At 36.7% G+C, this 15,704-nt stretch overlaps 1 protein-coding gene across 1 annotated transcript in view; it reads right to left on the minus strand.

The window, feature by feature from the left end:
* LOC145254650 (arrestin domain-containing protein A-like) overlaps positions 1–15,704 on the minus strand; it is an 83,135-nt gene that overhangs the window by 31,163 nt on the left and 36,268 nt on the right. Inside the window, exons 7-8 of the mRNA XM_080113284.1 lie at positions 9,102–9,198; positions 4,267–4,433 (exon numbers count right to left, since the gene is read on the minus strand). Of these exons, the coding sequence (XP_079969410.1) occupies positions 4,267–4,433; positions 9,102–9,198 (264 nt within the window). The remainder of the gene's footprint in view (positions 1–4,266; positions 4,434–9,101; positions 9,199–15,704) is intronic.

Consider the following 15,704-nt stretch of genomic DNA (forward strand, 5'->3'; position numbering starts at 1 on the left):
TTCCAAGTTAATCAAAAACCTTGATTCCAGTAAAGCAACTGATCTTGATGGCATTCCAATTATAGTGCTGAAAAAGCTTCAACCAGAACTAGCTCCCCTACTTACAAAACTGTTTAATCATTGCCTTAAGGAGAAGTGCTTCCCAACACTCTGGAAAACCTCACCAGTATGCCCTGTATTTAAGAATTCAGGTGATCAATTATCTTCATCTCAGTACAGACCAATAAGTCTTCTGTGCGTCATGAGTAAGTTACTGGAAGCTGTGTTAAATAGAAAAGTAGTTAACCACCTCAGAAAAAATAACATCCCAGCATTTTTTTTTTTTGTTATTGAATATTAAAACACGATACCAATTGTAAACGATGGATTGGTCGGTTGGGGTTGTTTTTTTATGATACGACTGTGGCACAATGGTGGACTAATTTTTCATCCTAGCATTCGGATGGCGGCTGATCACTTAAATCGATGAACTCGGTTTTTAGGTTAACGTAGCAGTATTAGACATTGCTCACTTTCTTTCTCTCCTTTTCCTAATAAAAACAGCCGTAAAACTTATTAATAACAACAGTACACCATCAGTTGGGTCTCTTTATTTTACAGAATACGTGATACTCAAAAACAAAAATAATTTTTTGGCTTATCCACGTAACTATCGGCTTATAAGTGTGACGGTCTAGAATTAATGAATCAATCCACTATTCTGCAAAATTTATACCATGTGACTAGTTCTTTAGGAAGATTTTCAAATATTAGACTCATCACATAAACAGCTAGAGTCTTGTTGTGTAGATGACACGTAGTAACAGTGAGTGCATTTGCTCTGTTTCGTTTTCTATTTTCTTTTTTGTTGCAACCATCTTCTTTCTTAATATCAGCGTTGTAAAATCTATTAATAACAACAGCACACAATCATTTGTGGTTTAACAATTATCCTAGAGTTTTTCCTTTACCATATGTACAGTACGCCGCGGGTCTTATTTCAAACTATTCCCATAGGTCAAGGGTTACCAAACTACAGCCTGTGGGTCGAATCTGGACCGTGATGCCAGTGGGTCGAACGAACTGATGTCTTATACTCTTATACGAGTAAAGGATTGCGTCAATCACCCAGCATAAAAATACTGGCAGAGCAGAGAAAGATTAGCAACGTCTTTTCTTTGAGAAAGTGGTTATAGGTAAGAGAAGGGGGCACCCCCTCCTCCACTAGATTTCGAAATTGGCTTTGTCAAATCAGGAGAGGATGCTCGGAGCGTCACTTCCATTGGTGTGGCAACAGTAGTTCATACATTGTCCGACAGTTGATTTAAAGAGAGAGAAAAGCCTCAGGTGTGAACCATTGTTTCGTGTGATAGACATTCTTCCAGAGAAGGGGTCACCAAACTACGCCCCATGGTTCATTCCGCCCGCAGACGGTACTAGAATTTGCTTGATAAAACGTATGGAACACAAAATTTTGTGATAAAATTTCAATTTGAATATTATGCTTAGAATACTATGAGATTTTCATGCTTGCGGAGATCTGATTGCTTTGTTCTTTAAATTAGGCAGTTCATTTCTTCCAGATCTCACCTGCCTTTGGTAAACCGTATCTTCACCAGTGACCCCCCATAAATCCTCTGCTTTTCTTGCGTTTTAAGAGGATTTTCATTTCGTTTCTAATTCAATGTCTTTTTCATTTTCGGATTCCATTTTCTTCACCCTTCATTATGGCTACAAAATGTTTCACAAATCTCACTAACCTGTTTTGCTGCTTCGTTTGTAAGATTCGGATGTGTGAACATTATATCTGACGTAACTATCTTTTTGCTGTTGTCGTTCTCTTTTATAACTTTTTAGCGAATAAATTTGTTTTTTGTTTTTGTTCATTGCACGCGCACTACCCATGATTATCAAGGAATGCTAAACTTAGTTTTTCGTCTTTTTTCCCCGGAGCTTCTGTTCTGCTATGCAAGTATTGAATAGAATGAGTATGCGGTTTGCGTTCGTCATTTTTTCAGTTATCCGGCCTGCAGTAAAAAAAAAAAAAAAGTTTGGTGATCACTGATGAGGATGAAGAGACCAGCTGCCTAAAACATGAGCGCTCTCCTTCACGGTTCAGAAACAGGAGAAAGATTTTATCAGCTCATCCGCTACGTGTTATTGGATACTTTATGTCTTAAACACAACATCCTAAACATATTTCTGATATCAAACACGACACCCTAAACACATTCTTAATATCAAATGAAATATCCTAAACACATCCATAATATCAAACACAACATCCTAAATACATCTCTAATATCAAACACAACATCCTAAACACATCCTCATATCAAACACAACATCCTAAACACATCCTCATATCAAACACAACATCCTAAACACTTCCCTAATATCAAACAACATCCTAAACACATCTCTCATATCAAACACAACATCCTAAATACTTCCCTAATATCAAACACAGCATCCTAAACACATTCCTAATATCAAACGCACATCCATGTCCAATATTATTACAAGATCGATAGGTGTCTATAGAATGTTTAGAAGGCGATGGATCGAGCTAATATAGACACTCTTCCGCTGGTGTTACTACGTCAATTGTTTTATTGGTAAACTCTCACTAAATGGGCTACATGCAGTAGCCAGAAATGTATCTTAAAATATTCTCTGAAATTTATGTTTACCAAATAATCGGCGACATATATTTATTTTGTGACTTAAATATACCAAAACGATTTTAGAGCTGTTCAATCAGAAAGCCAATTCTAGTTTCATATACTCGAAATTCTAGTTGAATCCAAGTTTAAACAAATGCAAACGTTAAACAGCACAGTTTAGTTATTCTTCTAAAGCAAAGAAAAACACCAAACCTTGAATGCGCCTCTATCATCTCAAAGAACCGAAAATTTTATTACTTGAAAATGAGTTGAAAAGAATCTAATGACCTACTTTCACACGTCTCTTTGTACCCAAACTTTCTAAAAACTTCCTTTCCCCTCATACACCCACGATTCTTTCCTTTGTTGTACCAAAAAAAAAAAAAAAAAAAAAAAAAAAAAAAAAAAAAAATCCAAACTCCGCTTCAACCTGGATTGAAAGCCGTGGTGGGAAGTAAATCGATCTCTAGGAAACCGATGAGAATAAATCAGAGAGTGGGTGATGCCTTTGATAAAAGCTAACCCTGCATTATTCGGACTACTGTTCTCATCTACAGCGTTATTCTCACAAAGTTTCGGCCGATGTAACCTCGGCCTTCTTCGGGTGTATCTTGTCGAATTCGGAGATCTTTTTGCCGGACGCGGAAATCTGAACGAAATTTTGAATGGAACTCTTTAATCTATGAGGACAGCATGTTCTTGTTCTGTCAGCCATGACCGGGTAGAACTCTTAAGCAATTCACAATTGTATTCTTGGGTGTTTCCGCACTGAAGATTGAACCTTCAATCTCTAGAAAAGTGTCACTTAGTACTGTATGCATTACGCTATGGGTCTTTGTGTAGCTTTTTTTAATGAGAATCTCTGATTATGACTTGTGTAAGAACTCCTAGTGAGTAGAGCACTGACCAGACAAGTGCGAAGAGAATTGGAACCTTGGGGAGGCTTATTGCCACTAAAATTCCAATGTAGACCAATGGTTGCTGTCCGTGAGAAATCAATGATAAACGGCTGTTGCGATAACGCGAAGTCATTTGCGAATGTTATCGAAAGAGGTGGAGAGTACTGGAAACCTGGGGAGACTTGTTGTCACTCACCTTCCAGGGAACACCACAAGGAGAGATCCGTGATGGCCTGTGTGAAAGCTCCTTGTGAATCAACAACAACAATAATAATAATAATAATAATAATAATAATAATAATAATAATAATAATAATAATAATAATAATAATACTTAAAGTAAAAAAACAACAACAACTAGCCAACGATAAGATGTTAAATTGATAGATTCCGACCCAGAAAACAGCAGTTTTCCCCCTCTTTGTCCGAGACATCACTCATGGGATGTGAGGACAGATTAATGGAAGCGAGAGTTACGTAACTGTCGAAAGTAAACGCAAGGTCTTATTTTCTGAACTATTGCATTTTAACATTAAATTACGTAGACCAAAAAGTGTTGATACGGCGTTGTTTGCCTGCAAATCTGATAACCAGGGGAAGCCAAAAGCGATGTGAAGAAAAAGCTGCAGAAAAAAAAAACGAACAGTTAGAGTCGATTTTCAAAACCTTTTGATCGTAAAATATAAGTTCGTTACATTAAGAAATGGGGAGGCAGGGCTTACCTTTTCATAAAATCTTCTCCATCATTATTGAGCGTCGTCTCCCTGACAAGATGTTCGGCTTCCCCGTGAGGCATGATAAATTGATTCTCATTCTCTTCAACTTCATGTCCGGAATCAGTTAATTGTTTGCTCACAAAACGTCTCCGTAATGATAACGATTGCAACAACTGAAAAAAAAAAGACGGTAATGATATCTATTATATCGTAAAATTTCTCAAATACGAACATATGCTAACATATCCGATTCAATATACATAGTTCTATAGCTAATTTTGAAATGTCAAAAAGGTGGATTAATATAATGGGGCAGGAATCTTATCCTCCGTAACTAGCATGCGCAGTTTTAACAGATCAAGTAACACCTGATCAGATCCGCGTAATAAATTAGCAGAATGAACAGCTGAATCGACTGTGAAAAATTTCCCCCACTCTTTATCTGTGCCTAAATCAAAACGTGGATTCCATGAACAAAGCTTCTTTCTTAGAACTGCAGGCCTGTGGAACTCTGTTCCGTCTGCCTGCTTCCCACCTGACTACAACTTGGATGTCTTCAAGTCCAACGTTAACAAATTCCTAATAAACCGCCCCTTAAGTAAACACTTCATCAAATCTCCACACTATCGTACTGTACTTGCAATAACCCTTATCCCTGAGTGGCTTCCGGGCCTTGATAAGTGGTAACCACCGTGTAAAAAAAAATGTATTTTCTGCAACTATGAAAACATTAACAAAAGCTGCAATATGCTCATGCAAAGAATTCCAGCGAATTGATCCGGCATCGTTCTGATGGTAAACAGGAAAACTTGAGGTGGAGGGCAACTGGTGTCGTACAGGCATAGATGTAATTCATTATGATGGCAAACATTTCTTAACCATAACATATTATGGCCCAATGCGTTTTATATGGTGCTTGTTGACATGACTGTATACATCGATCATCATACGCCAATTAAGATCCATCTTTTTTTAACATGGCACCCTGCTTGAAATCCTGACTGATAATGCCTCTATATTTTGATATCAAATCTTTCAGAAATTCACATACAAATAGGGGATTAGAATGTGTTAACAATATTCTCCTAATTGCGATAAATTAGTAGGACATTCGCCTGTCTGTGGATGGTTTCGATCAGAACAGGAGGGCTATAAGACGAGTAACAAAAGGATGGGACGACAATGGATGACGATTCTCTCCAGCAAATTATGGCCGAAACGTTGACTAGAGTCTGCAGGAACGACCTTGACATAAGAATCTATCTGACTTGTATAAAAGAATTGTTTTCATATTATCACTCACACAGACGCATGTGGAAGCTGAGTTTTTTTCTCGCTCTGATATGGTTATTAAAAGTGTCATATCGTGGATTTCGATATAAGCAGATAATAATTCCGAGGTGGAATAATTAATGGAATAACAGGTTTGGTAACACAATGAGGTTTATCGTACGAATAGCGAAATACAAGAATATAGTCAAAGGAAGGATATATTAGGTTGACAAGAAGGTTATTGCTGAATTTTTAATTTTCATTTCAAATGATGTATTTTCAAATACGTTTTCGTAATAATACCTTTATTTTATACAGCATTTTAAACCGCGTTTTTCGCTCTATGGAATCATTTAAATTACAATCGTCTTAAAGCAATTATGTTTTCTTTTAAGAACGTTGAATACAAGGTGAAAAAAATCAAATTCGCACAATTTTCTTACTTCAATTCAAGCTAGGCCAAAAAGCTGCTGAAACAGCTCGCGATATCAACGAAGCGTTTGACTCAGGAACCACCACTGAACCCACAGCACAATGGTGGCTTAAGAAATTTCGTGGTGGAGAGTCTTGAAGATGATGAGCGTAGTGGTCGGCCATCGGATGCTGACAACGATCAATTGAGAGCCTCAATCGAAGCCAATCCACACACAACTGTTCGAGAACTTCTTTCTGATTTAGATGTAATGTATAAGACGATTTCCAACGACTTAAGAGAGATTGGAAAGACAATGAAACTTGATAAATGGATACGTCACGAATTGAACGACAACCAAAAGAAACGTCGTTATGAAATGTCATCTTTCCTTCTTTTACGCAACAACCCATTTCTCGACCAGGTTGTGACTTGCGATGAAAAGTGGATTCTTTACGATAATCGGCGACACTCAGCTCAGTAGTTAGACGCCAACAAAGCTCCACGACACTTCCCGAAGCCAGAGTTGCACCAAAAGAAAATCATGCTAACTGTTTGATGGTCTTCGATCAGTCTCATTTGTTACAGTTTTTTTTTAATGCAAGCGAAACCATTACGGGGATGAAGTGCTGTCACCAAATGAATGAAATACATCAGAAACTTCGACAACAACACCTAGCATTAGTCAACAGAAAAGGCCTAATTTTCCTTCATGACAATGCTCGACCGCATGTTGCTAAATTGACTCTGCAACGAACTAGGCTACGAAACTTTGCCTCATCCCCCATACTCTACAGACCTCTCACCTACCGACTTTATCAAACATCTCGACAACTTCTTGCCTGAGAAATGCTTAAAAAATCTAAGTGATATCAAAAAACGCCTTCAGCGACTTCATCGCCACCAGAACGCAAGATTTTTATGTTACTGACATAAATACACTTGTCTTGCGTTGCCAAAAGTGTGTTACTCCTGTTGCTACTTATTTCAATGAATAAATTTTTGTTTGAGCTGAGATATGTTTATCTGAATTTAAAAGTTAAAAACCGCAAAAACTTTCTTGTCAGCTTGATATATATTTTAACGTTTTCTTGGCTCTATAATAATAATAATAATAATAATAATAATAATAATAATAATAATAATAATAATACGAAATCTGTATGATTTAAAATATGTTAATATATATAAGTGAACTTGTCTGTGCGAGCAATAGTGTTTACCAAACTCAGGTGTCAAATATGTAAATAATTTGAAAACGAGAAACAAATGAAGAGATAAAAAAGCGAGGAGAAATAATTAAATAAATAGAGCTTATCAATGAAATAGATGCTAATGAAATCGCCATCAGAAAAGGAAAAATAACCATAAAAACATTAGATAGGGAAGTAACGGCGACGAGGGAATAATATTACTTCAGATCAAAGCGAAAACTTGGACCAATAAACAACCACCAAGTTAAAATGATACCAATACCTCCCCGCTACTACAGCTTGACCACATGGGATCGTACTCCCCCCCTCTTCCTTCATCAACACACTACTCCCTTCCTTCACCACACCTCCCCCAATCCTCTACTGCTCACATTCACAAAGTGTATACTCCACTTTCTTCCAGAGCGTAAACCACACCCGAATATCTTATAAAAAACGAATGTAATCTTGACTCTCTTATATGTAATCAATAATGTTTGTATAATAAGCAGATTATATACTAGCTCTGAGCATATTTTATAATCACGCGGGTTTTATTGAATTCACACACACACACACACACACACACACACATATATATATATATAATATATATATATATATATATATATATACAGAGAGAGAGAGAGAGAGATTGCATTTGTGTGTCTTTCCTGTGCATTTCTGAGGTATCGTATGGCTTTCATAGGACAAAACGATGTGATTTTCGTGTAGCTATTTGAATTTGTTCAAGTATGCTCTGAATTGAACTAGAAACATGTAAGTCTTTCTTTGCATCGAAACTGACATTAAGTCACACTATGCTATACTTTATCTCCTAATTTCTAAATAATTATTTAAAGAGTGGAATATTGAGCTTATTGAGTTTGGAATTCGATTGCCATAAGAATCGATCTGAATTATATGAAAGAATATTTTTATTTTCTCTCACTCTCTCTCTCTCACACACACACACGCACACACATATATGTATACTTAGTAATATTTTGAAAAATAATGATTCCAGCAAAGTGCTCTATTATGAGGAAACAAATCCAAAAATAAGAGCGTATTATTTTTATTTATATTTCCAGAAAATTTAGATGAGATAAGTCATCGAGACTGTGGGTTTCAAACCTGATAATAGAGAACCGTTTTAGATCCCCACATGTGTATGTTTCCATTTCCAATTATAAAACATGAGTATCGGCTGAAGAGAGCTTGATATGGTGATCCAAAGTGGTTCCTTATTATCAGGTTTGAAACCGACGGTACTGGTCACTTATCTAAATTTTCTGAATATATATATATATATATATATATATATATATATATATATATATTCAATCCTTGGCTTGGGAGAGATGCTAGTCTAGCGGCACTGATGAGTTGTGATACAACGAAACAGGACTGTATGTTGATGACTACAAATATATTTATATATATATATATATACAAGAGAGCGCGAGAAAGCAGGTAAACGAAATTAATCAATGAACATTTACATGTTTCAAAAATTCAAGCAGTAACAAATTTGTGTACGGCCATGTAAAAGACTCTATTATTAAAATTGATATCGTCTTTTTCGTAAACCCCGTTAAAACCTCCGTGGACTTTCGGGACTCTATGTGGACCCCTGGTTTGAATGAATTATACTTTTCCCCCATTTTTACTGAATACTTGCATAATCTAATATTACTAAGCCTAAATGCCGTTCGATCAAAGTGTTCTAATACTGTCTGCCAAGCTCCAACCCCTGTCGCATCGCCGCCGTGTTGTACACATGTGCTGATTTTACAAGTACTTTCACAGAATGTGCTCCAATGAAATCTAATGTTCTAGCGGAATTTTCTGCTTATCTGCTTAATCTGACTTTATGTGGAAAATTCCGTTTTGTAAACACGACTAAACGTTGCTACGTTTGTGAGATGCATAGAATCAACATAATAATTCCTCCTCCTTACCTTAAGATGAACTTTTGAGACTTCTTTTCCTGAAGAGTTACATATTTTCAGATTCAAAATGGCGTCTTCCCCTGATTGGTAGATTGCCTTTTCAAACCTAAAATTTGAAAACAAAACAAAAAGAAAATAGGCTGCTGCCTACTTAATGTTAATAATAATATTGCTAAATTATTGAATTATTATACATTAATTTTTTGTGTTGAGCAGTTCATTCTAATGCAATTCAGATAATTGGGCCTCACATCAGTAAAGAGTGCCGCTCCGAAAAGGCCGTAGAGAGAAAGGCCTCTAAACGGTGTATATTCTCTTCTGACGACCCGATATTATCTGAAGGACAAAATGAAATACCCCACGGAAACAGCGATAAATACGAGTTAAGAAACTAAGAAGAGGAAGGGCCCAAAACAGCCCGTTTTCTCTCCTGAAGACCGACATAAATTTGAAGCGAAATGGATTGCGTCACAAGTGAAAACAGTTGAAAATATGGTTATATAAAGCCTACAAAGTAAAGTATCCCTTTCTACAATATCTTTGTTGTCTGCTTGCTTCATGGCAAGTTTATGCTAATATTCCTATTATCAAGATCAATACTATTAAAACAACAGAAAAAATTACTTTAATAATTATCACTTACAGCAGACTATTTCTTACATAAACTCAACGAATAAGTCTTCGTCTGCGTTTGTGTAAACTTGTAGCAATTTAATTATTTTTTTAAACTATAACTATTCTATCTTCTTATCGTAAACATATTTGCAAGCTAAATATTCTTCAAATCAAAAACCCAATTGAAAAATAAGTATTTATTTAGAATTGTACTATTAGTCGTCGAGATGACATAATCTCATTTTGGAACAATTCATTTTAAAATGGATACAATTGAAATTTTTTACCGTGACAAGATAACTATTAAAAAAAAAATTCTGTCATCTTATTTTTATCATTTCTCTGCTATTAGAGGAACTTTCTGTGTGTGTGTGGGTGGGTGCGTATGTGTGTGTGTATGCGTGTGTGTATGTGTGTGTGTATTTGTATGTGTGTGTATGCGTGTGTATGTGTGTGTATGTGTGTGTATGTGTGTATGTGTATATGTGTGTATGTCTGTGTGTGTGCGTGTGTGTATGCGTGTATGTGTGTATGTGTGTGTATGTGTATATGTGTGTATGTGTGTGTGCGTATGTGTGTGTATGCGTGTGTGTATGTGTGTGTGTATTTGTATGTGTGTGTATGTGTGTATGCGTGTGTGTGTATGTGTGTGTATGTGTATATGTATGTATGTGTGTGTATGTGTGTATGTGTGTGTATGTATGTGTATGTGTATATGTGTGTATGTGTGTGTATGTGTGTGTGTGTGCGTGTGTGGTTCCCTATGAACTAGAAAATGGCTGAGCAGATTTTTTATGAAATTTCACACAAAGGTACTTTATGTGCCTGGCAGTGATTTTTTTCATCAGAATATCTTCGATAAGTATTGATAATCGAAATAATCCGATGATAGAAGAAGCAGGCGATTTTGACCAAAGATAACACCTTATACAGCCTAAAATCACAAGTGCATTTAAAAAGTTTTATTAACACATAAGCAGAAAGGCCCGACATATAAAATCAACAGTAGATTCTTTGAGATGACAGGTGTACGTTCAAAATGAATGTTTTTGTTTAGAGCGCAATTGAAGCATGATACTTGACTTTTTCATTTTAAACTTAATTCCAAACCATTATCACCGCACAAGCAATAAGGATAGGCATATAAATTTAACAGTAGGTTCTTTGATATGACAGGGACGCGTTCGAAATAAAAATCAACAGTAGATTCTTTGAGATGACAGGTGTACGTTCAAAATGAATGTTTTTGTTTAGAGCGCAATTGAAGCATGATACTTGACTTTTTCATTTTAAACTTAATTCCAAACCATTATCACCGCACAAGCAATAAGGATAGGCATATAAATTTAACAGTAGGTTCTTTGATATGACAGGGACGCGTTCGAAATAAAAATCAACAGTAGATTCTTTGAGATGACAGGTGTACGTTCAAAATGAATGTTTTTGTTTAGAGCGCAATTGAAGCATGATACTTGACTTTTTCATTTTAAACTTAATTCCAAACCATTATCACCGCACAAGCAATAAGGATAGGCATATAAATTTAACAGTAGGTTCTTTGATATGACAGGGACGCGTTCGAAATAAATATTTCTGTTTAGAGCACAATTGAAGCATGATACTTGACTTTTTGTATTTTAAACTTTAATGTAAGCTATTATATATAAAAATACTTCTATAAAATCAACAGTAGGTTCTCTACAGTGCAATGTAGACTACAATGTATTGTGGACTAAATCACTGCGGGGGGGGGGGATATAAAGCTTCCTCCCACTGCACTCTGATTGAAAAAACTGATTCGAGAGAATGCAATAGAAAAATTTTCGGCAGTTAGTTATGCAACTAGATATGATAATAGAATAAGTAAAAAACTAGATATGATAATAGAATAAGTAAAAAACTAGATATGATAATAGAATAAGTAAAAAACTAGATATGATAATAGAATAAGTAAAAAACTAGATATGATAATAGAATAAGTAAAAAACTAGATATGATAATAGAATAAGTAAAAATCTAGATATGATAATAGAATAAGTAAAAAACTAGATATGATAATAGAATAAGTAAAAAACTAGATATGATAATAGAATAAGTAAAAAACTAGATATGATAATAGAATAAGTAAAAAACTAGATATGATAATAGAATAAGTAAAAAACTAGATATGATAATAGAATAAGTAAAAAACTAGATATGATAATAGAATAAGTAAAAAACTAGATATGATAATAGAATAAGTAAAAACGGTATAAGTCCTTATTTACTTCTCCTTTATCAAAAACCGATTTAGATGAAGGCTCAGTTGTTAGCGTGGGAACATCTAGCTCATCCCAAAAGGTCACTGTAATAGAGCCGCTGACGCTGGAAGCAGCAGAAGTCGGATAAAGATGTGCAAATGACCAAGCCAACTACATCAAATGACGTCATAGCAGAAACAAAAGGACATGTGACCTAAATAGTGGTGTTCGAGACATGATGAGAGAAGCACGTGTTCGAGATGTATAGGTCGCGTTAGAGCAGAGACAAAAAGTCATGCGTGGCCGGAAAAAAAGTGTAAGTTTTAATATTTAGAAAAATGTGTTGTTGGAAATACCAGATATAAAGGTTTTGTTAAAAAAAAAAAGAAATGAAAAACTGCGTCAAGTTTTTCCTTTCTACTGATCCTTGCGACAGAGTCTACAACGTGTTGGGTCCGTTAAAATGTAACGACATCGTTATTAAAAGAGGTATACAACGTTACATCTAGATGGAGACAAAAATCAAAATTGCCTCGATCTAGAAGGATTTCTTATTCACTAACCGATATAGGAAATATCTGAACAGATACTACAGTCAAGGAATATAAGTCAAATCACGGAGAAAAGTGCTAACTTTATATCATATTTAAGAACACGGTAGACAGTATATACGAGGGGCATGCAATAAGTAATGCCCCTGACCCACTTCCCATAGCAGTAGAGCAACAAAACTTGGCACAGTTATAAGTCTTTCTCTACATAGGAACCACCCAGAGTTATGTATTTCTCCCATCGTTTGATGCAGCTCTGGAGACCGTTTTTGTAGAACACCTCAGGTTGGTCCTCCAACCATGACGTGACTTCAGAAATCAAGGCTGCATCATCTGGGAAACGCTTTCCTTTCAAAAACAACTTCATGCCTGGGAAGAGGTGAAAGTCAGAGGGTGCAAGGTCAGGAGAGTAGGGAGGGTGGGGCAGGATTTCATAACCACATGCCCGTGCTTCTGATCTGGCGACATGCGAGTTGTGGACCGGAGCGTTGTCCTACAGGAGGAGGGTACCTTTGCTGATCTTGGCCCACCTCTTGATTTTGATAGCTTCCCTTAATTTCCTCAAAAGTGAAACATAATAGGCTTTTGTAATCGTGGTACCCTTTGCCAGGAAATCTGTCATCACTACTCCGTCCTGGTCCCAGAAGACTGTGAGCATGACTTTGCCAGCGGAGGGCTGCACCCTTGCCTTCTTTGGAGGTGGTGAGTCTAAGTGCTTCCACTGCCTTGACTAGGCTTTGGTCTCTGGATCATAGTGATGGACCCAGATTTCATCCTGTGTAATTAGTCTTTTGAAAAACTTTGACTCATCTTCTTGGCACATCTCCAAATTCATCTTCGAGCACGATGCGTTCTTGTTTCTGGAATGGTGTGAACAACCTTGGAATCCATCTGGCAGACACCTTATGCATATGTAAATGGTGATGAATGATAGTTTCCACAGACCCTGTACTAATCTTGACATCTTGGGCTATTTGGCGAATAGTAATGCGCCGATCTTCCAAAATGGCAGCCTCAACTTGACGGACAGATGCCTCATCAATGGCAGAAGGGGGGAACCAGGTCTGGGAGCTGTTTCCACAGACTTCCAGCTATGTTTGAATTCACGATGCCAGCGTTTTACAAGGTCATATGATGGGGCATTATCACCATAAGTTCCTTTCATTTCACCAAAAGTCTCCTGTGGTGTGCGTCCTTTCAAATACAAAAACCGGATCACTGCTCGACATTCAACAGGTTCCATTTCACACCTGACTCAGTTCAAACACCTGTAAAACAAAAACCACAATTAGTTCAGAGCTGTAATTTGCCACATAAGCCGTAGAGATATAAATCATTGCACATGCAAAATTTCAGCTAGATCAGACAACTGGAAGTGGGTCAGGGGCATTACTTATTGCACGTCCCTCATAAGCATAGACGACGCGGAGTTAAAAGGAAGCACTGTATTCCACGAGCATCAGAGACGCGTCGGCGTCAATGCGACGAGCGCCAATTCTCTGCTGGTGTTTTTGTGCCGCGGCTTAATTTGCGCATGCGTACGAGAACAGAAACTAAGAAAAAGTAACTGTGAACTTTATAGCTCCATGCAAGTTTTTTTTAAAATATAATTTTTACGTGAATTTGGGGGGTGATTACCGGCATTAAACATAAGGATTTTTAAATGTACTCATAAAAAAAAAAACGAATAAAACAATAAAATGGCGGATGATTACTACTACTACTACTACTACTACTACTACTATTATTATTATTACTACTACACCTACACCTACTACTACTACTACTACTTCTGCATTAACCGACAGGCCATTTCCAGGAAGTTCCTCGGGTGTGTTCAGTCGCTACTGGGAATAACCAGAAGCGGCCGATCGCAAAAACGTTAAACCTCTACGAGAAAATTATAATGATGAACAGGAAAAACGTGGAAATACAATAAATAAAATTACAAACATGCATCGAACCCAGCCCTAACCCGCACGATTAAAATTAAAAATTTTTTTCAATTTATAAAAATGTAACCTTCATAGATTCGTATTAGCTAAAAACAGACAATGTATTCGTTAAAATTTAAAGAGCACTCAGCCGACCGTTTTCAGTTATTTCTGTCAGCTGCTGAGCTGGTCCGAAAAAAACTTCGTGTAAATCTCGGGTCGGTAAGTGCAGAAGCACTTTTTATTTTATTGATTATATTGAGCAGAAATAACTTGGGGTTGCTGCAGTTCCACAGTTCTATGCACGAGCCTACCCCCCTCCCCCACTTGACACCACGCTCTATATGAGGGAAAAATAAAAGTACACATATCAAATACAATGGCTGACACTTTAGAAAATGACCTCCAGTCTATAGTAGAATGGGAACGAACGAATGGTAACATTTGATGCCAATAAGATTGAAGTTTGTTTTTACTTTTACAAATACAAGAAACCTTCTCAATCGCCGACGGTTATCACCAATAACACTAGCTGAGAGATCATCGTTCAAACACCTCGGCTTAACACTTGGCACCTATATCACTACAAAACCACCACCTTCTATAATACAAATCTCACCTGTCTGTTTAAATGTATGTATGTATGTATGTATGTATGTATGTATGTATGTATGCCTTAAACTTTCGACAGAGGACACGGTTTTTCACGTGACTGGTATCGTTTTGAAACTCGACCCTTCGGACGACAAATATTGAAAAATTGGACAAAAACATTAATTCTTTCACCCTAAACTGGGCACTTTTCTACAGGTAGGGGTCGCTTTTTTCGCCGATATTTTCAAAAGTCATCGCCACATTTCGATTGAATAGCTTTAATTTAAACTTTCGCCATTTCCGGTCTGGCGATGGACGCAACGGCAAAGGCGTTACGGTTTTTCTTTCTTTTTTTTTTCATGTTCTTTTCTTTCTTCGCGATATGAGTTCGAGTACGACCACTTTTTTTTTTTTTGCTCAACCCACACCTCCAAACACCCGGGCAACATCAGGCACCCAGACGAACTATACATACATTTAAACAGACAGCCTATAAATGGAGTGTTGTTGCCACATCTGGGCTGGTACATCTATCATTAATCACTCTTAAAGAGGGTCAAAAAAGAGTATCCACTCTAATAGGTTCCGCACAATCAACCAAACCCCAACCCCTGTTGCATCACCACAATATTGAATTCCTATGCCTGTTTTACAAGTACTTTAATGTATTGTGCTCTA

Source organism: Euprymna scolopes, chromosome 30, assembly GCF_053919585.1.
Source record: "Euprymna scolopes isolate OS-2025 chromosome 30, ASM5391958v1, whole genome shotgun sequence".
NCBI lineage: Eukaryota > Metazoa > Mollusca > Cephalopoda > Sepiida > Sepiolidae > Euprymna > Euprymna scolopes.